At 41.8% G+C, this 27,400-nt stretch overlaps 1 protein-coding gene across 1 annotated transcript in view; it reads right to left on the bottom strand.

Annotated features, from left to right (window-relative positions):
- Positions 1 to 1,831: 1,831 nt before the first annotated feature.
- Positions 1,832 to 27,400, bottom strand: part of DLEC1 (DLEC1 cilia and flagella associated protein) — a 42,307-nt gene continuing 16,738 nt past the window's right edge. The window contains exons 15-38 of the mRNA XM_067292203.1: positions 27,337 to 27,395; positions 26,161 to 26,335; positions 24,351 to 24,444; positions 23,996 to 24,126; positions 23,526 to 23,684; positions 21,843 to 21,982; positions 21,437 to 21,590; positions 19,810 to 19,920; positions 18,275 to 18,405; positions 16,608 to 16,793; positions 16,057 to 16,124; positions 14,762 to 14,913; positions 14,117 to 14,220; positions 13,149 to 13,219; positions 12,052 to 12,269; positions 10,911 to 11,045; positions 9,022 to 9,144; positions 8,149 to 8,243; positions 7,974 to 8,058; positions 7,225 to 7,425; positions 6,174 to 6,335; positions 5,001 to 5,154; positions 4,311 to 4,431; positions 1,832 to 2,096 (exon numbers count right to left, since the gene is read on the bottom strand). Coding sequence (XP_067148304.1) covers positions 1,973 to 2,096; positions 4,311 to 4,431; positions 5,001 to 5,154; positions 6,174 to 6,335; positions 7,225 to 7,425; positions 7,974 to 8,058; positions 8,149 to 8,243; positions 9,022 to 9,144; positions 10,911 to 11,045; positions 12,052 to 12,269; positions 13,149 to 13,219; positions 14,117 to 14,220; positions 14,762 to 14,913; positions 16,057 to 16,124; positions 16,608 to 16,793; positions 18,275 to 18,405; positions 19,810 to 19,920; positions 21,437 to 21,590; positions 21,843 to 21,982; positions 23,526 to 23,684; positions 23,996 to 24,126; positions 24,351 to 24,444; positions 26,161 to 26,335; positions 27,337 to 27,395 — 3,153 coding nt within the window. The 3' untranslated portion in view covers positions 1,832 to 1,972. The remainder of the gene's footprint in view (positions 2,097 to 4,310; positions 4,432 to 5,000; positions 5,155 to 6,173; positions 6,336 to 7,224; positions 7,426 to 7,973; positions 8,059 to 8,148; positions 8,244 to 9,021; positions 9,145 to 10,910; positions 11,046 to 12,051; positions 12,270 to 13,148; positions 13,220 to 14,116; positions 14,221 to 14,761; positions 14,914 to 16,056; positions 16,125 to 16,607; positions 16,794 to 18,274; positions 18,406 to 19,809; positions 19,921 to 21,436; positions 21,591 to 21,842; positions 21,983 to 23,525; positions 23,685 to 23,995; positions 24,127 to 24,350; positions 24,445 to 26,160; positions 26,336 to 27,336; positions 27,396 to 27,400) is intronic.

Consider the following 27,400-nt stretch of genomic DNA (forward strand, 5'->3'; position numbering starts at 1 on the left):
CTTCAGCAAGGCTTTTGACACTGTCTCCCATAACATCCTCATAGACAAGCTCAGGAAGTGTGGGCTAGATGAGTGGACAGTGAGGTGGATTGAGAACTGGCTGGACGGCAGAGCTCAGAGGGTTGTGATCAGCGGTGCAGAGTCTAGTTGGAGGCCTGTAGCTAGCGGTGTCCCCCAGGTGTCAGTCCTGGGTCCAGTCTTGTTCAACTTCTTCATCAATGACCTGGATGAAGGGACAGAGTGCACCCTCAGCAAGTTTGCTGATGATACAAAACTGGGAGGAGTGGCTGATACCCCAGAGGGCTGTGCTGCCATTCAGAGAGACCTGGACAGGCTGGAGAGCTGGGCAGAGAGGAACCTCATGAAGTTCAACAAAGGCAAGTGCAGGGTCCTGCACCTAGGGAGGAATAACCCCATGCACCAGTACAGGTTGGGGGTTGACCTGCTGGAAAGCAGCTCTGCGGAGAAGGACCTGGGAGTGCTGGTGGACACCAAGTTAAGCATGAGGCAGCAATGTGCCCTTGTGGCCAAGAAGGCCAATGGTATCCTGGGGTGCATGAGGAAGAGCGTTGCCAGCATGTCGAGGGAGGTGATCCTCCCCCTCTACTCAGCCCTGGGGAGGCCACATCTGGAGTGCTGTGTCCAGTTCTGGGCTCCCCAGAACAAGAGGGATGTGGCACTACTGGAGCAAGTCCAGCGAAGGGCTACAAAGACGATTAGGGGACTGGAGCATCTCTCTTATGAGGAAAGGCTGAGAGAGCTGGGCCTGTTTAGCCTGGAGAAGAGAAGACTGAGAGGAGATCTTATCAATGTGTACAAGTATCTGAAGGGAGGGTGTCGAGAGGATGGGGCCAGACTCTTTTCAGTGGTGCCCAGTGACAGGACGCGAGGCAACGGGCACAAACTGAAACACAGACAATTCCATCTGAACATGAGGAAATAATACTTTTTCACTATGAGGGTGACCAAGCACTGGAACAGGTTGCCCAGAGAGGTTGTGGAGTCTCCTTCTCTGGAGATATTCAAAACCTGCCTGGACACAATCCTGTGCAACGTGCTCTAGGTGACCCTGCTTGAGCAGGGGAGTTGGACTAGATGATCTCCAGAGGTCCCTTCCAACCTCAGTGATTCTGTGATTCTGTGATTCATTGCTGGGACAAGTCTGCCTTAAAGGAGGCTAAAGGCAGCGATCATCATCTTTTGTTCTCCTCTGCTGTGGATTGCAGCCCCCTCCTCCCCACTGACACTGCCTTTAACAAAGGTCTTTTACATGATGGGAGTGGAAAATTTAACAGGCTCAGAAATGGGAATTTCAGTGACCTTTACATGTTTTTAATATTACTTTAGCTAAAGAGAAGTGTGAGTAAATGGGAACCATGTGAGGGGAATTAAAAGCAAGATGGGTTCCTCCCTCTGTAGCTGAAGGGGCTGTTCTCAATACCCAAGCATGATGAAACATGCAGGTTGGTGATTTTCCAGGGAGTCGAGGCAAAGCTGGCGCCCTCCCTTTTCTTGTAAGGCACAGAGCAAACAGCCAGGGGGAATGCTGGCCTTAGGCACTTGTGCTTGCTGTTATTATTTGTCAATGCCCATTTTAATGGTAAATGGGGAAAAAAAGCAACCCAAAAGAAAAGCTTATTTTTAAGGTACCAACAGTCTTTTGACTGTAGTCTGAGCGTATGCAAAGTGGTTTTGGCCTAGCTGTTAGCATAGCTGCTTTGCAATTTAAAATTGATTGTTCTGTAGAGCTGGTTTTGTGGGCACTGGTAAGCTTAGCACAGCAATAAAAGTAATAGCACAGGCTGAGATTGTGACTGTTTTGAAGTGCCATGAACTTTTATTCCCCATAACTTCAAATTTTATTTTGTTAAAATTTCAGTTCATATTTAAAAACCAAAGTAGATAAAATGCTGACTCAGCTAATGATGTTTCTACATCTGACCCATTACCATGCAATTATCCAACGTCTTGCTTAAGTTATATATAGATCTTCATACTTTTCATCATTTGTTCCTTGGCCCCTGATCCACAGCTTGCAAGGCTTCTCTCCCAGCATTCCAGTAATGATCACAATAGTTTCATATTCAGTGTTACTCCTAAAATGCAAAGGGAAAAGATGGTTCAGTTACAGCTGGACACAAAATTCTCTTTTTAAAGATGAGACTAGTTACTTTGTGGAGGAAAAAGGAGCTACACTGCTACACCTAGGATAGGTTAAAAGAACGCTAGTCTCCATTTCAGGTAAAGATGTTGGGTTATTAACTTCATGTTTGAAAGAACTGGAGCATATTCCTAGTTGTGAAATTAAATTTTATTAAAAAAAAAAGGAATTACAGTTCTCTTGGGGGTTAGCACCAGTTGGGAGCAAATGCCCACCCTATCTTGATGTGACTGCTCCCTCCCTGTGACAGGCAAGTTTGAAACCAAAACGTTTCTGTTAACTCCAGTAAGACAAGGGATAGTCAGCTGAGTCCTGGTTTTAAATGAACACCAAAAAGCTTACAGTAAATGTGGTTTTATTACCTTCACTAAGTGGAAGTCTTATAGCATAATTTGCCTAAGGCAAACTAGCCAGTCTCTAGAGATTGTTCATCTGAAGTACTTCCCGGGCTCGGAGAGGGCTATTGTCAAGGCCTGAGGCGAGAGCGTTTTCTGCCAGATAACTTTTATTCTTCCTTCTAATACAAAATTCCCCTGCAGGAAGACCACTGATTTAGGGAGGTGACTTACTAAAATCATTTCACATCTTGCATATAATTATTTTACTAATGCCATGCTGTTTCTGAGCACTGCGGTGTTGGAAATTCATCATCTGGAGCTGAACGGAAGAGCCGGCTGCTACACAGCAACATATTTGCTTTCTGGTAGTTTCTGGCATGCTGATTAATGTATCTGCTGTCAGACAAAAGAAAAGGCTTTGGGCATATTCAAAGGCATCCTGGAAAACTTTGGGCTGGCAGGGACCTCTGAAGGTCTCTGGTCCAAAGCCCTGCTCAAAGCAGGGCCAACTTCCAGCAGATTGCTCAAGGCCTCGTCCCACTGCGATTTCACTAGCTCCAGTGATGGAGATTTCACAACCTGTTCCAGGATGCTAAAGTTAGGACAACAACACTTATCACCTGTAGTTTGCTTTTTGCAACTTACTTACTCATCAACAGTGTTCAGCGTTCACTGTCTTCTTACTGGAATCACAGGCGTAGACTGTCCTAATTAAATCAAAACTTTCTGCTGTGATGTGGTAACTTGCATATAGTGTGTCTCAGGCTTAAATAAAACTCTAATTGTCTTTTTTTTTTGGGGGGGGGGGGGGAAATCTCGCTGGAGGTTTCCTCTGACCACCTCAGCAAGGAAAATCATTTGTAATGGAAGCTAAATTTTCCCCACAGGAGTTGCAGCTCCCTAATAAGAGCAAAGAAATTGAAAGCTTTGGGTCACTACTTCTGCCGTTCACAAGTAAACCTTGCTCTCTTCTGGTCTTTACTATCATCTGCCTGCAGCCCACATTAGCTTTTGCTGTTGTGTAGAAAAAAACCTTTGGACTAGAGGTGGCAAAAATGCATTAGTTTTGGGTTTGTTTTTTTTTTCCATAAACCATCAACAAGGCTCTCATACTAAACATTGAACTAGTCTGCTTTAAGCAAGAGGAGAACAAATTGTATCACTGCATTGGAACGATATTTCGCTCTATTTGCATTATCAGCAGGTACTCTGAATGCATATAGGGAATTAAAGGAATTCAACAAGTTATTTTAGAGAGAAGCCACGTCAACTATAATGAAGGATCCCTAAGCCTGCTTGCAAAGGACATAGCATAGTGCTTTCGTGCAAGATGAACAGATGTTTTTTACTGGAATTTTGAACCACTCCAGGCACATTTCTTCCTCTGTCCTAATAAAGTGCTGGATGCATAAAGGACCCAATGTTCCTATCTGCCTCTGCACAGATTTACAGGCCTGAGATTTGCCTTCTCTCAAGGACGTTACTCTAAAGAAGCCTCAAGGGGCTTCTGTCAAGTGATACCTAGCCAGTGTGTCATGCCAACAGTTGTGAGAACATGATTTCAACTGGGTAAGTCTACAGCCTGAAATTCAGGGTGATAATTCCAAAAGAAATTCCTTATGTGGGAACAGCATAAGGAATGTGGTTAGATGGAAAAAGCACCAGCTGGACACAGGAGTGGGAATTGTCAGAAGTGAGAAAATGAGCAGAGCAAGACCAGAGCAGAATGCCTCTGTGCTTTCGGTGCCTACTCACACCTTACACGTGGGCTTGTCAGGGAATACAGCAGGATTTCGGCTCTGTTACTGTACCTTGCAGTAAAGCGGATCTGCAAAATGCCTTTGGTGGGTAGGTCCCCTTCGCGTGCCTCCAAAATGCCATTAGCAGGGGAGACAGAAAATACTTCTGGCTCGTTATGCCTTTCCTGCTCATCTGCAGTGAAGAGGGCAAATATCAGACAAAGCAATACAAGACCCCTTGTACAGTTTCGTACCTCATGCAGCATTCGTGTAAGAAAGCAAAGCATCTCCTTGCTTGCCAGCTAATAAATCAAGGGGGTGCACTGCCACATGCATGTGGGCAGTTTCTATTTTCATCCTTTAATCAAGGGGAGTGATCGATGGCCTCTGTGGCAGAATAACAAGGTCTTGATCTACTTTCCCTTGAAGCGCATCTGTTGTTAACCTCATTAGGCACTGACTCAAACTGAACTCATGGGGAGTTGCTGCTTCTTGGTATCTCTTGATATTGTATTATAAATGAGCAAAGCACATCCACTGTGATGGTTGTGATTCGATCTTTTGGTTAAATCTGGTGTAACTGCTGAAATCAGTAGAGATATACACTGATTTAAAGAAAAAAAAACACACACGAGAGATCAGAAGCAGACCTAGTATGTTGGAGTGAATGTCATTATATATTGGCTATGTACTTACTAAATAAAAAGACTGAAAAATGAAACTATGTAACAAAGGAAATATTGAATTTCAAAACCAGAATACCTAGCAAAGCAGTCCAGTAACTTCTACAGCCACTCCTGTTACACAGGAAGACGTGTTCAGTCTTGGTTCGTGCAACAAAGCAGGTCCCAAAATCAAGTGTGTCACAAGAAAGCTCCAGTACTGGAACAGTAAGGTACGCAGTCACTGGGACCAACTGCAAAAGAGCAAGAGAGGAAAGGAAAAGAAAAAAGACTATTTTGTAGTGCATTACCAGTATCTGCTATAGCTGAATCATTCTTACCTCAAGCACTGAATCAAGATTACTTCTATCGCAGCACATGTCCTGTGTTCTTTTGTAATACCATCAATTCTCCCTTCTACAGCTTTGACTAAATTAAGTTTTTGCCCGTTTTACTGTTTGGGGATAGGTTTTCAAACCAGACACTATGATCATAATGAATTAACACAGAGTGAATATTCCGATTTATTATTAGGGTTTTCTATGGAGATGCAGACATTACAGCATCTCATGGTCCCTTAGGAGTGTATATGGCCCACTGTGAGTCATGGAGTTTGTGCAGATTGCCTAAGATTATTAAGTTGACTGTATCTTAGATATGGTGCTTGGTTCTTACAGATCACTCCTCAGATACATGGGATGAAAAAAGTTACCTGCAGTGTACTGGAACTGCTGAAGATTGGGGGTGTTTTATAGCTTTCCATCTGGAATAAATCATTCTTAAAGTGTGTGTGGGCTGTGATCCTACTACAGACTCGGAGTCTTTCAGAAACACTTGAGTACTGCAGGAGGCAGTGCTTGGTGACTCAGTCCCTGGCACGTTCATTGAGACAGTCCTGACTCCATGTCTCAGAAGGACATTGAGAGTCATACGGTGTTTGGGTGTGTTGTCCTTTTGTCAAGATGTATCATCTAGGCCTCCAAGCTGAGCAATCCAACAGGGCTCTTTCTTGCAGAAAGTAGGGGTAGGAACACCAGGGTGCTGATGCAAGACTGCTTTGCCAATCTGGGGTTCACCTGCAGTTACAATAGAAAGCTACCCGTCTCCTTTTGCAAATTTGTGGCCATTCACGTTGACTGCATGACACGATTTACTCTAGAGGTGGCTGCATTTCAGGGCTGAGTAAATCTTAACGCATGTTCCTTCTGAGTCAAGGATGCTTCTAAAACGTAACCCTTTCTCAGTGCCCAGAGCTGTTGTTCTCATATCTTACCTGCGTTGTGCAGTTACTATATTCAATGACCAGATTTTGATCAAACTTCAGCTTCCTATCTCCATTCTCAAACTGGAGCACTTGGAATCCAGGAAGCAGCTGGCTAGCTGGCAGATGTTGATATGTAAGTAACTCCAGAGTTGTGTGAAATGACACTTTCACCTGTGGGAAGAGGAATTCGGATGATGATCACACAAGAAGACACTGTGTGCAGGAAATCCAAAGTAAATACTGCTCAAAGGCCCAAGCGCACATTTCCCCACTGGAACCCAAAGATGTTACGCCAGCGACCAAATTCCCACTGGAACACAGCATTTTAATGGACAGTCATAGGAAATAGCTGTATTTTATCTTTAAGCCATACACAGAGATGGAGTGTAAAGGTGAACAGCCAAGCTCTGAACCACAAGAGAGAAACAGTCTCTAGCAAGTCAAAAGTGCTAAAGTCCTGAGGCTACAAATATATTCCCCAAACTGGCTTAAAAATATTTGTCCTTCTTCCTGCATGCAGAATTAAGCCTTGCATGTCTCTAGGTCAAAACGTACCCTGAAAAATGAGAAGCACGCTTCAAAGACGCAGCTGAGAGTTAGTCATTCTTTGCACCCTAGCTCATTCTTGAATCCAGGACTTTGCTTCCTTTAGTGTTGTCATGTACACCCCAAATTGACCAAATTATTCTCTGTCTGCACTCCCTTCACCCTATCTATGGATCTGAAATGAGGGAATGCAGGCTTTGGAGATTTTATATTTACTCCAGCATATATTTAGCCATGGATGTAGGGGAGCTCCAGAAACCACACAGGGTTTTCTGCAAGGGTCTGCAATAAGTCAGAGACAATGAGAAAGGCACAGCAGGACCACGGTGGGAAAATATTTTGTACATGCAGGCAAAATTGCAGTAATTAGCATTTGCCAATATATCACTGTTTCCCCTGAAACGAGGAGATTTCTACACTAGCTGTGTTTTCTCTCTAGTTCATCCGGCCCATGCTAACCACACCAATTACTAAACTATCCATTCTGGCACAGGATTATTATTTTTGAGCCTACCAGCATGTTTTGCTGCGGATAAAGTGCAAGCTGCGGTTGTTGCTCTTTTTCTTCCTTGCTGCTGTGGGATGTTTTGGTGCTCTTTGGGGGATCTGTGCTAGACAGGCTGAAGGGCGTAGACAGAAGCAGCCTGAAGTAGAGAGGAACCTTGGTGCAATTGATGAGTTTCAAACTCTGAGTCATTACTGAATCTGTCAAAACCTGGTGGAGAAATGATTCAAACACTGGTCAGTTTAAACTCCCTTGAGATGTCTGTGCTAGCTTGTCTGGTCATTCAGCAGCATCAGGGATATGAAAGACACTATTCCAAAGCAATCCAATCTTTTCTACTTGTGTTTTTCAAAATTGCTTCGGTAAAAACCCAAATTACAAACAATGTAATAAGGTTAAAAATGTCCTCAAATGTCAAGGGTCCCAGAAACTGACCACACCATTCACTCTAAGTGACTCATTCTGGTATCAGACCTTTATGTCCTGCAAATAAATGCTTATTTTTCTACTTAAGAATTCCTCTACAAAACCAAAAACCTATGAAATAGCTATTCTCTGAATTGAGTTTCATTTATTCCTAGCTTGTAGGTACTCGTAGTCCTCTAGTTTTACATATCTTATATGCAATAGTGAAAACTGCACTATAAGGACACTGGTATTAAAGGTGTATTTTAAAGACCATGTGCATACTGCCGCAAATTCTCCTGGTAGCACAGCAGCAGCAAACAGGTGAATACATCAATGTGTGAGGTACTTACTCCTAACAGAGGCTGAGGGGGTATGAGATCACTTGCCACAGAGTAAAACACCATTCCTTCGTCATGATCCACGTCTACTTTTAACCTGAATGTAAAGAATTGGAGCTGGTCAGAGCTCTTCTCTGCGGGCCGATACGTTCTGTGAATGCACGAGCTGTCAGCGGATGGTACTTACACCGCACGCCTGATGAAAGCTTGCAAGTCTATTCGTAACGGGGGAGCTCCATGACCATGTCTACGACGTACTTTGTTAGGCACTGCCTGTGCAAACTGACAGCAAAGTGAAACAGAAATGACGTATAAATGCTAGCACTAAAACCCCAAACCCTAACTTTTCGCCTGAGAAGCTGCTAGCCAGAAAGGAATTCTGCTTGACAACACATTGCCTGTTTGTAAGGCATGGTGGCAATGTGCAAGGAACAGCAAAAGCTGAGCAGTATTCTGCACTCTGAATGGCTGTGGTTAATACAGAAGCAGATGTTGCTTCCTCTAGCTATTATGGAGGTTTTTATTAAATATTCTATTATTGCTCATTAGTTACACTTTGCACCTTTGTAATGATTCACGTCAGAGAATCTCGGAGTGATCCATAAAACACTATTCACACCTCGCATTGGCCTGTAAGCTGCTCTTGCAGTTTTTGAAAAGGAAGTTTCCCAGCGGAGAAACACGCTGTCCAAATTCACACAGGAAGGTAGACGCAGAGCCAGGAACAGCACTCAGCAGTCCTGAGTCTCAGTCCCATTGTTAACTACTGTTATCAATAAAACCTGATGTTGTGATAGCGTTTCAAATCCTGGACCTTCAGCTGGGGTCTGCTGTACTGGACAACGTAAGAATATGGTGACATTCCACCCCCCAAACGCTTTCAGGCTAAAAGGCAAATGCAACAAATGAACAACCCCAGCTGAGGAAGGATGTACAGGGTAGCAGGAACAGGACTGTTTATATAGCCTGGCTGGGTACACAGCAGTCTGTACACGATGTTACAGAAAGGGAACTGATCATTTTGGAGTCATTTTTAGCCTTGCTGTGACGGTCAGTTTACCTTGCTGTCGAGGCTCATGAAACCCAGCACAAACCCTTCGCACTGCACTTCGCCCACGCTCTCTGGGAGGACTTGCGGGGTGAAGCAGACGCGGACGGAGATGCTGCCACCTCCTGGAACCACCTGCAGTCAAAACACGGCTGTTCAGCAGCGCAGGGAGCTGCTGGGGGTTGCACAGGCACCCTCAGAGCTCGGCAGCTAAAACCGACCGAGTTTTACAAACAGCCTGAAAGCTCCTGGGGATGGGCTATGCCCAGACTTGCACTGAAATGACAACATGTGAAAACAAACTTGGTTTAATTATTTTGGTTGCAAAAGACGGTTACACAGAGATTAAGGTCCACACAATTTAAGCAATGTCACAGACCAACTCCCTTAAGAATACATACAGACTTTCTTGTTTGTTTGTCTTTAAAAAAAAAATAAAATAAAAATAAGTTTGCCCACTTATTCCCAATCTTTCTCCATGCACAACTCAGTTGATTCTCCCACAACTGACAGCACTCAGCGACACAAGAAACATTTTCTGAAGACTTACAAATGTGAGTTATGAGTATTTTACAATTCAGGTTACTCTTGGCCATTTTTTATTTACATGACAGCAGGGAACATAATCAAATGCACAGGCCAGCCACAGGGGATTTTCTATGATTTACAGGTTGAATAGATTCTGCTTTCTTTATGTGCATTATGCAGGTTATGGTTAAATCATGCCAATGCTGCAGGAACACCTTAGCCATCTGCCTGCAGAGTCAATTCAAGTCTAGCCAAGTTTCTAAGCCCAGGGGCCATGTGGTGCATAGTGCTTTCAGGCTAGTGTTGTGCAGAAGCAACCTCCCTGATTTCACACGATCACTGGGTGAGAAGTTTGTCCCTGCTGGACCTGCGTTCAGTGGAAGCACATCAGCTCTCCTTGCAGTGGGCTCTCACAAGACAGCCCTGCCTGAGATCTAGCATGGCCAGAGCCATGCTGGAGCTAATAAGCTCTGCCATATCTTACAACACTGCAGGGTCTGCACATTGCGGTCACAGAAAGCTTATTCGCTCAGATGCATGGACTTCAGCCAGGGCTGGGCAGCTGGGCTGCACAACACCTGAGCTAACAGCCCTTCCCAGAGCATGGACCAATGGGGGAAACACGGAGATCGTTTCTGTGGAGAAACACCTGAAAGGCATCAACTAACCTTGCACATGGGTCTCGCTAACTCTAGCTCACTGCTGGCTACACCAGCCACAGGGTGTCTCAACAAAGAGATTCCTGTATTATCCAAGCTATCTGAGAGCTGTCTTCTTACCCCAGAGCTGACTGTAGGCTTTTACTGCTTTGAGATACCATTTCAATTATTATTTCTTTCATATATTTTTTAGCTAATTATAATTTGTAACTGACACTCTTTGGCAAAAAACATGTTAGTATTTGGGAATCCAAATTGACATGCTGCTGTTTTGGGCCACATTTACGAGATTTTTTCCAGTGCTGTCTTTGCATTACGTTATTTCTAAATAATTGTGACACTGTAGCCCCCACATGCATCAGTTACTTTTGAAGGTACTGTGTGTTATAACTGTTTCTCCAGAAGAGTTTTCTCAGAAGCAACCCTTAGCCAAAGGCCTGTTTTCCAACCCTGCTGGTGCTATTTGGCAAGTCTGCACTGATTAAATGACATGCTTCCAAAGCTTCAGCCTGGAGGCTGAAGGTGGGAGTCTTTCTTCTCCTGATGACTTTGCAAACTCTTCTCAAGGTCACCTTCGAGATCCCAAAGCTTCCCAGCCTACTGTTTCACTGCTCAGTGAACTCTACCCCAACCCAAAGCTTTTTCTTCCTGCCTCTGTTTCCCGTCCTACACAAAACCTACTAAATCTAAGCACAAACAAAATGTACAGCTTACTATTTGTCTTGGAGTTATGGAGTAGGGGTTGTTCGCAGGAACCCCTTCGTGAGGTCGTATAAGTACAGAGATGATTTTCTTTATTATAGGTTCTTCAGTGATGATTTCCTCTTCTTTGTCGTCCGTGTCTGAAGACTGCAGGGACAGGAGGGCAGGGAATGGTTAACACTGTTATACTGCAAAGGAGGAAGGCAAGTGAAGTCTATAGTGAACTGCTGCACTAGTCAGTAAGTCAGTCAGTTTATTTCTTTCTGGCACAAAAACCGGATATGTGGATGTGTCCTGTTTGTAAATTTTTTCATGCGGGGGTTTGCTCTTCCCAAACTGTGCCTGAAATCCTTGGAAAATGTGCTCGCTTGAGTCCTGCTGAGCCAAGAGAAGCACTGAACTGAAAGATCTCTCGCCCATCATACAAACCAGCATTCCAGTGCAATAGCTCTCCCTTGTAGCACGAGAAAGGTAAGAGGTTTACTCAGAACAACTGTGCCATCTGAGGGGAAACAGGGAAAATGTCCTTAATATCTTTTCTGTAAAGTTTTTACTTTGCAAGAGAAATACACATATCCTGCATGACACTTTCTCCCTGTCACTCCCAGCCTTTCAGGACAGTAAATTGTCATAGTATATGAAGCTTCACACATAGTAGATGTTACCACATTATAACAGAGTAACAAAACCAGTCTAGTTTGGCACTGGCATAACTACCTCCAGAACATCAGCTGCAATTTGATCTTTGCCAAATAGATTCTGCTCTCTGACTAGAGCAGACATTGCCACCATCAAGCACCCATGAGATAAGCAGATCCAAAGTGAGGAGTTTTAGTAATCTTAACACTTTCAATGTAAAAACGTTGCTAGTTTGTCAATGACAGTTTTAAAATGTATCTGATCAGCTTCTCTAACAATTTTAAGACATGGAGAAGCTGAAAAGCAAATAGCCCATTTTGGTAACTCATTGCTGATATTGATAGCCACCTAACCATGTATTGTTTTTTTGACTGTGAGAGGAGCTGACATTTCTTTTACCAACCCAAATATTAGTTACATGTTGTATTGTATGTTAGTGTTTTCAGCCTTTCATGCCAAGAAACCCATCATGTATCTCAGCAGCAATATAAAAAACAGACTACTAATAGCTGACCTCATCCGTGGTTCGTGAAGCTGAAGAAGTGATTTCACAGGGCATGGGGGTCTGATCCAACTTTAACATTATTTCTGACTCTGAATTGCTACTGACTGATGCAGTCTCACTTTTGTCTGTGTCCTTAAGAGGAAAAGGGTCTCCACAGACCACCAACAGGTCTATCAGCTTTTTATCATCTTTCTCTTGATTGTAAGTTTCCCAGTCCATGCGAATGTCTAATTGAAAAGGAGAAAGGACAATTAATTTTGGTCATTCAGAAGCCTCATAGCTTTGCTGGGATTGGAGGATCAGAAGATCAAGTCACAGATTCGTTGTCCAGCAACTGGGTTTATATTAGAGCACCTCTTAAGCTTTGCCATGTTTGCTGGTCCCTTCAGGACCAGGGGAAGTCAGATTATTTACGATGTGTGCTATGTCATTATTACAGCTTGGCAAGTCTCTAAGTCTCAAACTATACCTTTATTGACATTAAGATAAATTACGAGTATTTTGCTAGTTAAGCAAACATGTTTGGTGTCATTCAGAAAAAAAGAAAGATGTCTAAGCCTTGCTCTGAAGAGCTTAAAATCTAAACCAGAGATAAAAAGATTATACAGAGAAAAGCCAAATGATGCCACTAAGAAGCAGACAGCGCATTTGCTTGACAGGGTTAGTGCTGTAAGAGTGTCACAAAACAGGATGGAAAACCCTGAATGTCCACACTTTTAATAAAAGAGTGAAAACCCAGGTACTCCAGGATAGGATGTGCTGCTGTTTCATTGCAATCATGCATCAAGTCAATTATACTCTTCCCCTACCCTATGGCTGAAGCTCACTGGCTTTGCTGTTGCAGAAACAGAACTAATATGCGTGACAATAATGCCATAATGATAAATACAGATAAAGACCTGACATCATCTGCTATTGTTCTGTACTAGCTAAACTAGAAAGCAGCTGAGACACTCTCCTTCGTACTATTATTGTCTTTACAACAACCATGCTGATTAAGAAACAAGAAGGTCAGTTAATTTACATGTTAATGGGCTGTTATGTTTTCATTACTGGAAGCAGTGCAATGCAAGGGTCAATGTTTGCTGGACAAAAGCCAGCCTTACCAAAGGGAGTGGGATTGTTGAGCCGGACGCTCCGGGAGACAGGACACCCTCCAGAGACATGAGTGCCAAACCTGAGGTGGGGAACCTTGCTGTTAGTATATGCAGAAAATAAGTGAACGTTTGAGATGTTGTTTTCATTAAAGGTTCGTTTAAAAGTGAAAACATTTGGCTACACTGGTAAGGTATGGCCAATACTGGAAAGTACAGTGTTATTTTAGTTAGTCAGACTCTTTCTTCCAGTTTTGTTAGTTGTCTCAGATGTTTCAGGGTGCACATGCGAAGTTAGCTTTTATGAAAGACTCTGGTAGAAGCAGCAAATGGCTATACTGCGTGACCCACATCAGAGACAAATTTCCAGGTGCTTAAGGGTCTTTAATAGTGGATGGTAATCCCATTTTCTATGCCCCATTACAGAGTTGTCCTTGCAAACCCTCCTGCTGCAGTGTGCCACACAACTCCCTCCAAGGGCAGAGAGACGTGACAGTGCTGTGCAGCAGCTGGCCATTTGAGTAATGTCCCAGTCCTCATATACCAACACTTACCAAGATGTGGAGATGCAACTCACTGCAGGGGAGGGTTTAAACCTCCCCCTGTCCCCATTCAGCTTGGGGCTGCATTTCTCTGGTCCATGCAAATGGACAGGGAGAACTGTACTGCGGATGATGGCAAGGACTGCCAGCATTTACTCATTTCCATCCCCACAAAATCAATAGGAATAGAAACTCCTATGAACTGCAAGACTAGAAGAGCAATTGCTGGTATACCTGAGAAGACTTGTACGCAGATCCTTTCCTAATCATACCGGGAGAGGCAAATACATTGTTGTTATAGATGCAGATACTGTACTCTGACAGTCACTTTGCTGTCCTTCTCATTGCAGCACAAAAAGATGGGCACAGTTGTATATGTTGGCCATAGTCCAGTGGTATTTAACTGTCTGACTGCTCTGACAGTATTTTGGGCTATACCTGATTATGGGCTGCTCTGTTTGCGGTCCTGTCATCTGCAGGAAAATTGGACAGCCTTTCACAGTCATTCGTAAAGGAATTAAAGTAGGTTGCAAGTCTCCCACCTATTAAAAAAATGAATGTTTGCTATTAGAATCAAAACAAAGCTTTGGTATCTGGGTTACAAAATTATGTCTTGAAACTTGATTGGGTTTTCAAATATTTTGACTGATTTCTCTTGAAAGCACACAAGTCATACACTAACAAAAGCTCTTCTCTGCAGGAGAATGCAATACCTCATTCATTAACCTATGTCCTGGAGGCCATTCCATTCAACACAATACATTGTATTTGTAAAGCAGAGTAGTGCACTGGCTGCTTACCAAACAGATTTTATAAATCAGAACTGCTCCAGTCATTTTAAAGAAGCACAAAAAACTCCCAAGAGAGAAACATGTTACCCCAAAGCTAAAACACACACTGTAAGAGCAAATAATTGTTACTTGCATGTTGTTGGAGGTCTAGAAATTTCTATCCTGGATTTTAACTGAAATCCTAACAAACTGAAAGTGTGTTTGAGATTGCAATGAAAGGAATTTGGGAAATATAATTGGTGCCCCAAATCTGCCATAGCAATACTTCACTTAAAACCAAAGCCCCACCTACCTTACAGACAAGGTCATCACGGTACTCTCCCCACATGTTGTTATAAGCTGTTATTTCTATGATTAGCTGCTGGAAGGCTTTCAGAGTTCCTGTAGAAGGTTGTATATGGAAAGCTACTCCCTTCCCATGAGACAGCACTGCTGCTGCAAACACTGAAGGAGCACAGCAAAGAAGCATTTGATAAAGTTCTAGGAAATGGAACAAAGTTAGTCTTTCAAAGAAAATACAGTATCAGATCTTTAGCTGGTGTTAGTCAGCCTAGTCCCACTGGCTTCAACGAAACTGGGATCATTTACACAGCCTGCACTGTTAAATCGCTTTTACTCCAGTTCTCTTCTGCAGTGGGTCTTAATCTGTTTTTTACATGACTCAGTTCTTACAGAGATTATTTCATAGATGACTCCCTTCCAACAACCTGAGCCAGGACTCTCTGGGAAATGCAAGGCAGTAATTGGTTACATGAAAACACACCCTCAATTCGAGGAAAATAAGCTGGGATTTGTGCTAACTGCTTATCTTTCTTTTAGCAGCTGCCTGTTTACATCTGTGTGCTCTTTAATACAAAGAATGAATTACAAGGAGCAAAGCCTTTCCACACTCTGAGTCACGTCACCATCTAAACCAATAGGATTGCATGGAATCTGTCAGACCAGACTTTTTCAAATTTTAAGGACTAATTCAACAGCTGAAAAAGCTCTTTCTTCATAACAGACACCAAACACTATGACAAGCTTCCAGTATGTCCAAGATATATTTTGGAAACAGAAGACAGAGCCATGTTATATTGCACTTTGCTCTGACTCCCCTCCCACTGGGGTCCCATGTGGCTCCAAACATTATTTTTAATACAAGATATCTGAAGCGATGGGTGGGCTGTGCTGCAGCTTTCCACAGTAAGGAGGGTATACAAAAGGGTTTGAGGGAGCAAAGCCTGCTGCAGTAGCATTGGAGGACTGCATAGGAAGGAGAGAGCCAAATCTTATGCAGTCTTGTCCAAACTGTGTGCTAGGAGTGGTCCTGGGAGTGAACTATCTTCGGAACCACCCATCGTTGTTTCAGATGATTAGTTTATTAGGAAAAAAAAAAGTTTAGGATTGACCTAATGTTTATGTCATGTGGACATTCAAACTCAAGAGTGACCTGAGGGACCAAATTTTTTGGCAGCATAGACTTAACCAGATACTCCAAGAATGAAATGATGATGATGTACCTGACTGGTACATCCAATGCTGAATATGCTAGTCAGTTGGCCTTTGCCTTCTCTTCACTGAGGGGAGAAACAGCTATTCTCATACCTGACTGTGCTCTTTTGGCTGCATGTCTTGTGATGGGCCCTCTCCTTTTCACCAGGTAGTTTGGGGAGCTTGAAAAAATAAAAGATCTGTATGATAATTCTGTGAGATGAGCAGGTCTCTGCTAAAATAAGAGCTAGCTCTGCTTGACTCCCAGATCAGTGGCCATTATAGCTTAAAGAAGGACTACTTACAAAATATTTTTTGAAAGTAACATCCTTAGGAGTGAATCTATTAAAGTTGTAAGACACACTGTACAATCCAGCACAACGGAGCCTCACTGGTGTAAACCAGTTTACGTCCACTGGCACAAACAGTGTTTTTCTATTTACACCAGCTAAATCTTCCCTCCTTGCATTGCTGGGTACCCATTTCTGCAGGAAATCTCATCAGCAAGTTTCATTAACACAGTCAGAGTAAGATCTTAAAATAATCCACCAGAGTATTGCAGAAAGTGGTTCTTGTGACAGAGACAATAGCACTCTACCCTGATTTCAATTTTAATTCAGACTTACATTAGTATTTGAGTCATTATGTAGAAAGCCAAGACTTACGGGCAGAGTCCTTGTTCTGGAGTAAGTGAATAGCCAGTAAAATACTCAGCTTCTAGTTTGAATGGAGCACTGATTCCAGTATGATTAGTAAGAATTAGCTGACGCTTTACTATGTCTTTGAATGCAACTTCAGATCCAAAGTCCAAAAGAAGATCACATGGACTCTGTAGCATTTGTTTTTCCTCACTGTCAAAAGAAATTACATTAGTATTAAAACATTAGTCCCGTTTTCTTATGCTATAGATTTGCAAGTGTGCAATATGCAATGTGTTTGTGATGACCAGTGTAAAAGGACCACGCAACCTAAGATTTTTGTCATCATCATTCGCTGCTTTTCATTTTCTCACTTCTGTCCTTGTAAGGATTTATTTTGGGTAGAACTTTTATACTGTATAACATGCTGACCTACAAATACGGAGTCATTTTTACTTATACAAAAAATGCATAAAGATGAAGCATATTCAAAAATACTACCTATTAGAAGAAAAAAAAACAGGCAGATATACCAAGTCAAAGAGAAGTATATTCATCTTTCTTTAACATCAGGTCTAACAGTGCAACAAGAAAACTTAATGGTGCAAAACACGTGATCTTGGGTATAACTCTGTTGTTTAAAATTCACATCTAAGAGTTCAATTTACCAATTTTTGACATTTCAGAGAATAGCTGTTCCTCACAAACATGCGATGGACAGCAGAGGCCCCACACTTTTGTTAGCAGGGAGAAATTAATTTTCCTGCTTTCTATACGCAGAAGTATCACAGCTACTGTCAGGTTATGAGTGCTAGGAGCACATGGGAGAAGAGACAACACATGAACATGAGTTTCACTGATGTGCAGTTAATTTTATGCTAATTTATTATTTATGAATTAATGAACTCACATGCATTAATTTTAATTTGTTTTGGCTAAACAGTGGTGAGAATGGTGTAGTGCTCATTGTCAGTCAGCTCCTGAGCTTATCAAGATGCTGAATTTGGTTATGGTGCAAATCCAGTACCTTCTCTTCACATAGGCCCCTTCAGTGAATGATCCCAGTGTGTTTTATTGTCCTTGCTGCCTATGTGCAGCAGGAGGAGGAATAAAGTTCACATAGTCAACAGAGTGCTTACATTTTTTTTCCTCCACTGTCTATTTGCTTTGTGAAAAAGTAATTTTTGTTCATCTAATCTGGAAGCCTAAGACACAGAAAGATCTGCTTAAGTTTCATAGAGTGGGACACGTGTGAAAACACGTACTGCACTTACAAATGGAAGCACTTAGTTTGGACATAAAGTTAGGCTGTGTTGCTGTGATCTGCCTTAAAATGTGGTGCCATGGCTGTTTTCCCCACTTTATGAAATGACAGCACTAAGACCTTGCAAAGGAATATGTATACTGAAGAGCTTAAGGTCTTTGAGCTATCATGAAAAGTTTTTTGTTTTTTGTTTTTCCCCTCCAAACACTGTCATTGGTATGAAGCTGATCTATATTGTATCTGGCTGCTATAGAACTAGAGAGGTGAATTTACCAAACATTATTCTCCCAATGACATTCTTTAGGTGTTTTTTCTCCAATTGAACATCTTGCTATAAGCGAGTACTCTACAGATAGATGAGTGCTTTGCATCTATTAAAACTGCTTCACAAACAGGTATGGGGGATAATTTTAATAACACCTTGATTTACCTGGTAACTCCACTTTCACAAGGTATTGAGTAGCTGACATGCAGTCCTCTCACTTCTCCAGAAATGCTCAAGAAGAGGGGTTCAATCATGTCTTCTATGCTACAGGAAAGGGCAAGGTCTTTCAGCTCCCCCTGATAGGAAAAGAATCATGTTTCCTTGTGATTGGAGCAAAGACCACAGACGAAAGACAGTATTATTAAGAAATTTATTTAGAAAACGTGTATATATCTTATTGTATTAAAAACAGAACCACAGCAGAAACTTGAAAAGTTTTACTGAATTGCTTTATGTGCATTTTCTGCCAGCATCAGATTTGCTTAGAAATAGGTAACAAGTTAAAAATTTGTAGATGTTGCTTGGCTTTGTACCAGGACCAGACTATAAACCTAAAACTGCTCCGTTAGTGATTTTTGACACACTTTTCTGGAAAATAAAAAAGTTTGTGCAAGTGGATTCTGTTGTATAATTATGTATGAATTTTGACCTGTTCCTTTGTCATTCTAAGTATTCTTGATGTATAGAAAGCTAAAATGGTCACCGGTAGTCAATAAACGGAAGACGACAGATTTACAATTATACCCTAAGGTGACCAATTTAGCATGTTCTTTTCAGAGTTAAAGATATCATACCACAAGAATTTCTTAGTCATTTTATCCCTATGCTACAGGAAAAAGGCAGCTGGGTGTTGTATCTACCCAGTTTGGGAGCTACTTATGTTGCTTACAGATTTTCTCCCTTCTTTTTACCTTATCTTCACTCCTCTTTGCCAAAATTTATAACTGAAAGCTTATACATATCACCTGAGATTTAACAAGAGCACAAAGCTTTCTACATTGCAAGTGTTGAAGCTCTAAGCATTAAGCACTTTCAGTCATACTTGAATAGTCTTCCAAAAAGGAGATTTTATTTCTACCTGGGTTTAAAGCAGGACTTTTCTAGATATCCAGTGATTGTAATGGGAACTAATGCACCTCACTTACAGGGATTTAGATCATTTAGATGCCTTACATCACATTTTTGAATGCCCCCATAAAGTCTATGTCTGAATTCCTGCAGTTTGTGAACTCTGTGATCTACAGCCTTCAGGGCTTTTTAACTTTGCAGTCCCACTACACCCTTTTTGTCTATGATTTCCATTACCAAAATGTCATGAGCCCAATGGCATTCAGAAAACCAAATGTGTACTATATATGCACCAATCTGCTACATTTCATCTGGGATAATCATATAAGTGAGGATCTGTACGCTGTAAGAAAAGCAATAAGCATTAAGAGTAATTAAACAGGCATTCAAGAAAGAAACAAAACAAGAATAGTTGAGAAACAAAGAGGCAGAGTACAAAATTGCATGCCATGCGGACTGGTTTCATTTTTGCCTTCAAACACAGTTATCTCTAAAGCAAAGCAATTCCAGAAATATTGTATGAAAAGGAGCATTGTATTTTGTATATAAAAATGCTTCTTTTGCCAGATGGAAGTGCAACAATAACGCCAGTGTTGTTGTTTTCATGAAATTGCATCAGTTTTTAAACTTACCGTGATGTTGGCTGTTATCTCTACGCACAATTCTTTTTCTTCATTTGGGCCTAAGGTGTCACTGGCTGGGAAGACGGTGGCAGAGCAGAAAGCTGCCTGACTTCCAATGAGCTACCAAACAGAGAGGACAGGCATTCAGTTAACTCTATTAATTCATTAACTCCTGAGTCTTCCATATTTTCTCTTCAAATTGAAGAGGACTACACAGAGGACATTCAAAGGTTTAGGGCTCCTTCAGGTAGCAACACATACAGTTTGTTGAGATGAGGCTTGCTTTACAATTCCCCCACGGTTGGCAAGATACTCCTCCCTAGATTCATTCCCAGTGACTTGCGGTGCTCAGCTGAGGCATCTGAACTGGGAACAGAGTTGCTGTAGACTCCTTCACAGTCACAAAAGAGGGACAAGCCTTTCCAGGGTTGGATCAACCTGCCTGATAGCAGAGCTGGGGCCTAGAGGTGTCCTCTCTCTCTCTGCTGACTACAGAGGTGGCCTACAGAGGCAAGCCTAGTATTGGCAGCTTGCCTAAGTGACATGAATCCAGGGGCTAAACTCAGCAGCTCACACGGAGACATCAGATACCATGTGAAATGCTGTAGATACCCTTCCTGGCCTCCAGCTGCTCCAGAAGTTTTTCCCACAGGTCCTATATCATGTCCGCAAGCCCTGTTGGGATGCCTTGAGCACCTTAGGACATCTCAAGTGCTGCTGAATGGTTTTATGTGGGCAACCGAATTAAACCCTGAGTGGATCTCAGAGTGGATCTGAAGGACTAAAGCACTGATAGTGGGATTCAGTTTATAGGTTAAGTCACCGAAGTGTACATGTATATATACAACCTGGGCATCAAATCTTACACTGCAGCCAACAGACATGCAGTCAGCAAGTTCTAGAGAGTATTCTGTGAATCAAAAGGGGCATCCGTTTTAGGGTGAGCTGAATAGTTCTCTGGACTCTGTTGTCTATAGATAGGGTAGGATTCAGTTGCCTAAATACAGGCACACAGCATATCTAAGCCATACACGCTTGGCTGGCCAGTGTGACAGGACTTACAAGAGACCACGCTTCTTGAGTGACATCTGGAAGTCAGGCAGAACACTCTACAGCATCCAAAATGACACTAGACACCTATATTCTGGTGACTGATTTCTTCCCCAGATTTTCATTGACTAAAAAGAGAGTTCATACAGTAGCTTGCATATGGACATTAATTTAGGTGTCCTAATTTGTGAGCTGAATCCCACTCATAATGTGGAATTTAAGCATAATTTAGACACTTAAAATTCAAAAGCACCATTGTCTCTTTGTTCTTCTGAATTAAATGCAAATCCTGAACTGTCATGATACTTTGTTTAATGCTCTGGTAGCTTATGTCCTGTTTCCCACAAATCTCCGCCCACCTACTCTCCCAGAGTGGATCAACAGACAGTAAGAGCATATTAACATCAACTGGTAGTCAATCTTCTCATAAAGGCTCATGCTTTGGAGAAAAGATGTGTCTAAATCTTGCTCATAACCCAGTAAATAGGAATCACTACTCAAAGGACACACCAGATATGTTTCTATTTTGATAGAAATTACAATATCTGCCCCTGCTGTATCCTTCATTTAGTAGAAAGGCATTTACCTTTCCCCATAAATATTTTGCTGGCAGCAGTGTCTGGTTAAAAAGCTTGGTGGTTGCTTTTGCAGGAACTCCAGCATAAATTTCAGTGAATACTAGATGACTAGACATCAGGCATGCTTGGGGGGTCTGAACTTCAACAAAAACAGGAAGATGACTGGAAATAAACACACAGATGGTCTATTGTTATCGTTAATGAAATGTGCTAGACATACAACAGCATGCTGGAAAGAATGATGCTTATGTTTATCTAGCAATATTTGTGATTGGGTAGTTCATTGATAGGTTATACAATCCGACTCTGAGTTTCTGCTACATGTTTTTATTTTAGCAGATAAAACTACCTAAAGTGAAAAATCACACACGAACCTCAGGAAAAACAAAACAAAACACTACTTTTTCCCCTTACCTTCCTTTTCCATTTTCGACCTCTAGTTCTAATACTGTCTGGAGACGCTGACACAGCAACGGCGTGAACTGAACTGAAACACTGCATATACCCAAAGGAGGTATTTCTCCAGCAGACGGGTGAATGGTAAAGGCGGATACCTATGAGACAGAGAGGAAATGGACAGACGAGTGGTCAGCAGCCTGCTCTGCTCCCCAGAGGAGGGCTGAGCAGCAGCTATGCAGAGTGCCACGTGTTGGGGAGATTCTTGGACAGAAGGACGGGAAGGAAATCAAAAGATTGAGTGGGGGACAGGGGCTGGAGGGGTTCACGGAAAGGAAGGGGGTAGCTCTGATGCAGGAGGAATGGAGAATTTGATCTCTGGCCTTTATTGGGGCAGGAATGGGACTCTGGGATGATAAACTGAAGGGATTAAGTCTCTAAAATCTGGGATCCTGAGAAGTGTTGGGAGTGTCAGGGGACAGAGGAATAAGGCAGGGAGAAAGAAAGGCTTGAGGGCTGGAAAGACCGGCTTTACTACAGGACACCCCTATCCCTAATCAGGCACTTCCAGCCATAGCTGTCCTGAGGGGAAAGGGACAGGCAGACACACACACACGACTGTTCTGCAAGGCTGCTGTAACCACCACTCATAAATCCTCTCTTTTTTGCTGTCAACTTTCACACAAAGTTGGTGATCTGCTTGATGTGTTAAAAAAAAAAAAAAAAAAAAACTGAAGAACTTCCTGCGGGTTGCCATCTCCTGAGACAGTCAACAAAAAGTTCCTACTTAAGTTCCTCCTTCAATTGCAAAATTGACACAGTCTGTCCAGAAAAAAACAGAACTTCCGAACACTGTTTAGACCAATTTTGCCATGAAATGAGTAAGCTCAATTGCCTGCACGGGCGATCATGTGAAGAGGCCTACAGGCAGAATTTGGCCTTTCATTACAACAAAAAGCACTTATCCCAGAGTCCAGATTTCCTCACTTCCCTTTAATGCATAACACCAAACAGAAATCTAGCTACAGGGCCCACTGAGTGCCAGAAATAATCAAAAATAAAATAATAATAATAATAATAAAGCAAAATATTTAGGAATATGCTATGGGCTGCAGATGTCAGCTCTGAGTCAGTTCTTTGCCACCAGCATTAACTCCAAGCTGCTCTATTATTTGGTAAGAAATGATGAAATGAGCTCTGAGGTCAAGGACAGGAATGGATTATATTTGATACATCATAGTCTAGAAAATACTATAGTTTTAGTATTGATTGTGGTAAGAAGTTGTTTCGGGGACACACTTGCATTTTTCAAAGCTATTGTTTAAAGCCAAAAGGTCCAATTCAGCACGTGCTAGTACGTGCTTCTTCTACGTAGGTGTGGGAAGAGGGCTGAGCAGCCTCCGTTCTGATAAAGTCTTACCCCCTCACTAATATCAGTGGCAGCTGAAATATCAGAAGAGAAATATTCCATATCTCTCTTGATCAGGCTGGCAGGGGATTTGTAAGAAATGGAAGCACAGAAAAATTGCAAGGCAGTATTTCATTTCAAAAGAACTTCTGCACTTATGGAACTGTGCAGAACCAGTTTCATAATAAGTCACAGAAATTAGAATTTCTGATCTCTGGAATGAAAACTACAGCTGCTAAAAATGAGAAGAAATGGCTAAAGGGAGAGTATAGCCATTTATGGTAGTCACTTACCTCTTCATTCCTTTCAGCTAGACAAGCCCGGCTTTCTTGCATTCTCCACTGTGCTGGCAGCTGACACAGATTTTGAATCTCAAAGGTTCTTAACACACTGTCACCCCACTTAATCAAACCTAACTGGAGTGATGGAATATTAATAGAAAGAAGTGGACCCTAGGACACCAGGAAACAGATGTCAAAATGGACATTTCTGCCAAAAATGCCTGATTAAAAAGCATACATCAGCTAAGATTAATGTCTGACTTCACATAAAACAGCAGAAGGCAAATGTATTGCATGTAATACAGGAAAATTGTTAAGGTCACAACAGTATCAACATTGCCTTAACAGTTACTAGACAGTAAAAACACCTTCTATTTGTAAGTGTCCTAGATTTGTCAGGCCTTCAAGAGGCAAAAACCTTTATGTGGTCAATAGCGAGGCCCTGCAGCTAGTCATCCTGCAACACTGAACTGGTCGCTCACCTTAAAAGCGGCCTCAACATGCAGCACCACTGGCTCTGAAGAGTGTTCGATTTTACAATGCAGGTTATGGCTGACACAGCCAGGTTTGCCTCCAGTAATTGTCAGCTCAAATTCACAGCATTCAGTCGTATCTAGAATAGAAAAATTGAGGGTTCTGCCCCAAACTCTTGAAAAGAAACAACCTGCTGCAAGTCTGTTACTGAAGCTCTGGTAGGTCTCCCACTGGCTCCAGTGCACTGGGGTCAGGTCCTATGCTGTGGCATGCATTATATTGCTCTATGACTTTTCTCTTCTGCTAGCGCCAATTTAAATATTTTTATCATTAGCTGATACTTGCAAGACACAGAAACTTTACCTATGAATCCGGTATAAGGTTCAACTTCCACTATATCACATGCAATGATTTTCTCCCATGTATACTTGATCGATGATTTGCTGTTATTCCACATCTAAAACAATTAAAATGAATGAGCTAAGTAATGCACTTTTAGCTTTCACAACAACATGTCAATTTGCTGAAAGCACTGACACACTGCAAACTAGGTATTAAGTCTAATGATCACATACATAACTTTGACTGCAAACACTAGCTACATCCTGATCACCACGAAGCACTAGGACATATGAATGTATCTCTAGTCTAGCTCCAACATATCAGATATCTGATAATCTTGAATAAAGTGAGTCAGTAAGAATGGGAAGGCATAAAATCTCATCTAATCTCTGACTTGAACAATACCAACCCAGTGTTGTGAACTAACTACTGTTTTTTCATAATATGCTGTAGCCTCCCTTTCCTTTCTCCTCTGCGATCTGAAACAGGGACAACAAGAAGTAGGATTCATCTGATTGGATTTCAGATATCTGCAGTATAGGTGAGAGCTCTACATCTGATCTCATCTCCTAAGATTCTCTTTACTGTTAATAAAGCCAATTAGGCCATGCTGGGAGCAATTCCTATGAGCCATTTTAGCCTTTAGGATGACACGAATCACCTCCTGGATGCTGCTGACCAGATCTCCAAAGACCAGGAGAGCCCAGAGCAGGTAGCTCAGACACGTATATCTATGCTGAAAGAACTATATTTAGTCAAATGAACCTCAATGACTACTGTCACACTAGTATTTGATGTTTTCTGAAACTTGAAGAGCTAGCCATCAGTCATTCTTTCCAAGGAGAACTTTATAATATTCGAAACCTTTGAGGTTTTTTTCCACGTTTTATCAGAATGAAACAGACCTTCAAAGCTTAAACTTCAAATCCTTCTTTTGAGAGCAGCCTTATTTGCCAAAAAACGTGTCTGAAAGGGAGATGAGAGCTCTGGAACTCTTTGGCCTGCTCTTCAGGTCTATGCAGACATTATTTCTTATCTCTAAACACATTTCAACTTTCTAACTTTTTAAGATTAAAAAAAAAAAAGGAATTGTGATTTAATTACCTACAGCACATGCATAGCTCTACTGGCTTCCTGAAATGTCTGAAAGGGCTGCCTTAAGTTGATAAAGAAGTTTTAGAAAGAGTAAGCAGAAAACTAAATATCTTTAAGGAGAAAGTGGGAAGACCAGTAATGGGGAAATGCCTTCATGCCTGGCTCTTGCTACAAAGCCTGTTCTTCCCAAGTGAGTCTAAGATCGAAAGGATTCCTGTCTATAGCGAAGAGCAGGTGTGAGTGGACAGTTGCAGCAGGACTCTGTTCTGTAATGAGCAATCAGAAATTATCTGATCCAGCAAGGAAAAAATAGAAGGAGGTCTGTTAAGTTGCAGGCATATATGACTTTTGTAGCTTAACTCTTTTCTCTGCTTGCTGTAGTCCTCTGAATAAACAGTGCCTCTCTTATGAAGTGATTTACTTAACTGCTGGCTATTCCTCCCAGGTAGAAAGGTCTTGCACTACAGGAATGACAAAATGATAAGCAACAGGTTTGTGACTCAGAAAATCATTTAAGAAGGGCTGAAATCTGGGGTATCACCCTTAAGAGAAAAGAAGGAAGCCTGCTGCCTGGAGTGTGGGGCTAAGGAGGCCTGCTATGGGCTTTTAGTACAGCTCGTCCTGTAGTCATGGCCTCCTTCAAAAGTAACATGGACTGTCTCCTGTCTTCTAACAACACCTATGACATCCAGTGACCCAAAGCACATGATAACGGTGAAGTCAAAAGCAAACAAACCTTAAATGGTTTTCTCACATTTACACCAATAAAGCTTTCTCCAGGGATGATGATGGCATATGGTTCCAGAAGAAGCTGAAATGGTTCTGTTGAACCTTTAACTTCTATTTCCATTGTTATTACATCCTCCACTTTGTATTCTGGGATGTTGTGAAGCACCAATTCTGTTACTAAACTATGGGAGGAAATGTGATAGAATTATTAGGCATCTTACACTGCTGTAAATCAGGTGTTACCCTTATGAAGCTATCAAGTACAACTGGAATGAAAAGAAAACTGGCCCAAGCTAGCTAGACACATGAATGTAGTATGCACCATGGATCCTATCTTTTAACTGCCAAGTTAAAATGTGCATAATATTTTCACACATTTTCTCTTGGGTTAGTATTTTCCATATAGAGCTCTCTCTTCCTTTTTATTTCTGTTAATTTGTTTTATCACATCTGACCCATCCAGTTTCCTAAAAGGAAAATCTATCCTTTCTTCCCCTATTAAATAGGCCAATCAAAAAGTTTGAAAACAGAGATTCTGTCCCCCAAGGCCGGAGATACAGAACTGAAATTTGGATTGCTTGGGGAACTATCATTAAGAATGGAATTAAAACAGAACGCAGACATGATTAAACAATAATCAATGACAACAGCAATAAACATTAAAAACAAAATAATAAACAAGACAGTGAACAAGCAGGAAGTGAAAATCATCAAAAGCTTCTCAACTACAGACTGCTGGTGTGCAGCTAGCCCAGGTTGGGGGTAACTAAAAAGTGGAAAAATTCCAGTGACATACTCTGGCCATCCTAGTCTGTTCATGAACAAGTATTTAAGTCAGAGACTGTTGTGACAAACAGTAATAACAGGAAAAACTGCTGGAAATCTCAGCAGAAAGCCTGGGAAATTAACAGACATGAAGACAGTATTATATTTTTCCAAGACAGGTGCAGCTCCAGGCAGAGCTAAGACGTGTGTTTAGACATGAAGGAAATTTGCAGAGACACTCTCTGGACTACTATTAGTTGTGCAGATAAAATCCTTAACAATTGTCTGTCCAGGGCCTTTTTTTTTTTTTTTTTGTATTATCATCTCTAGAGAGATAAAGAATCACAGTAATTTAATATAGTACCATAGCTAAACTGTTACTACACTTGTTACAGGGAAACAGTGTTTCTCAACTTACCAACGTGATTCCGGGATGTCCCTCAGTACCATCTGAATCACACTGTGATAACTCTTCAGCTATA

This window comes from Apteryx mantelli, chromosome 2 (genome assembly GCF_036417845.1).
Source record: "Apteryx mantelli isolate bAptMan1 chromosome 2, bAptMan1.hap1, whole genome shotgun sequence".
NCBI classification, from domain to species: domain Eukaryota; kingdom Metazoa; phylum Chordata; class Aves; order Apterygiformes; family Apterygidae; genus Apteryx; species Apteryx mantelli.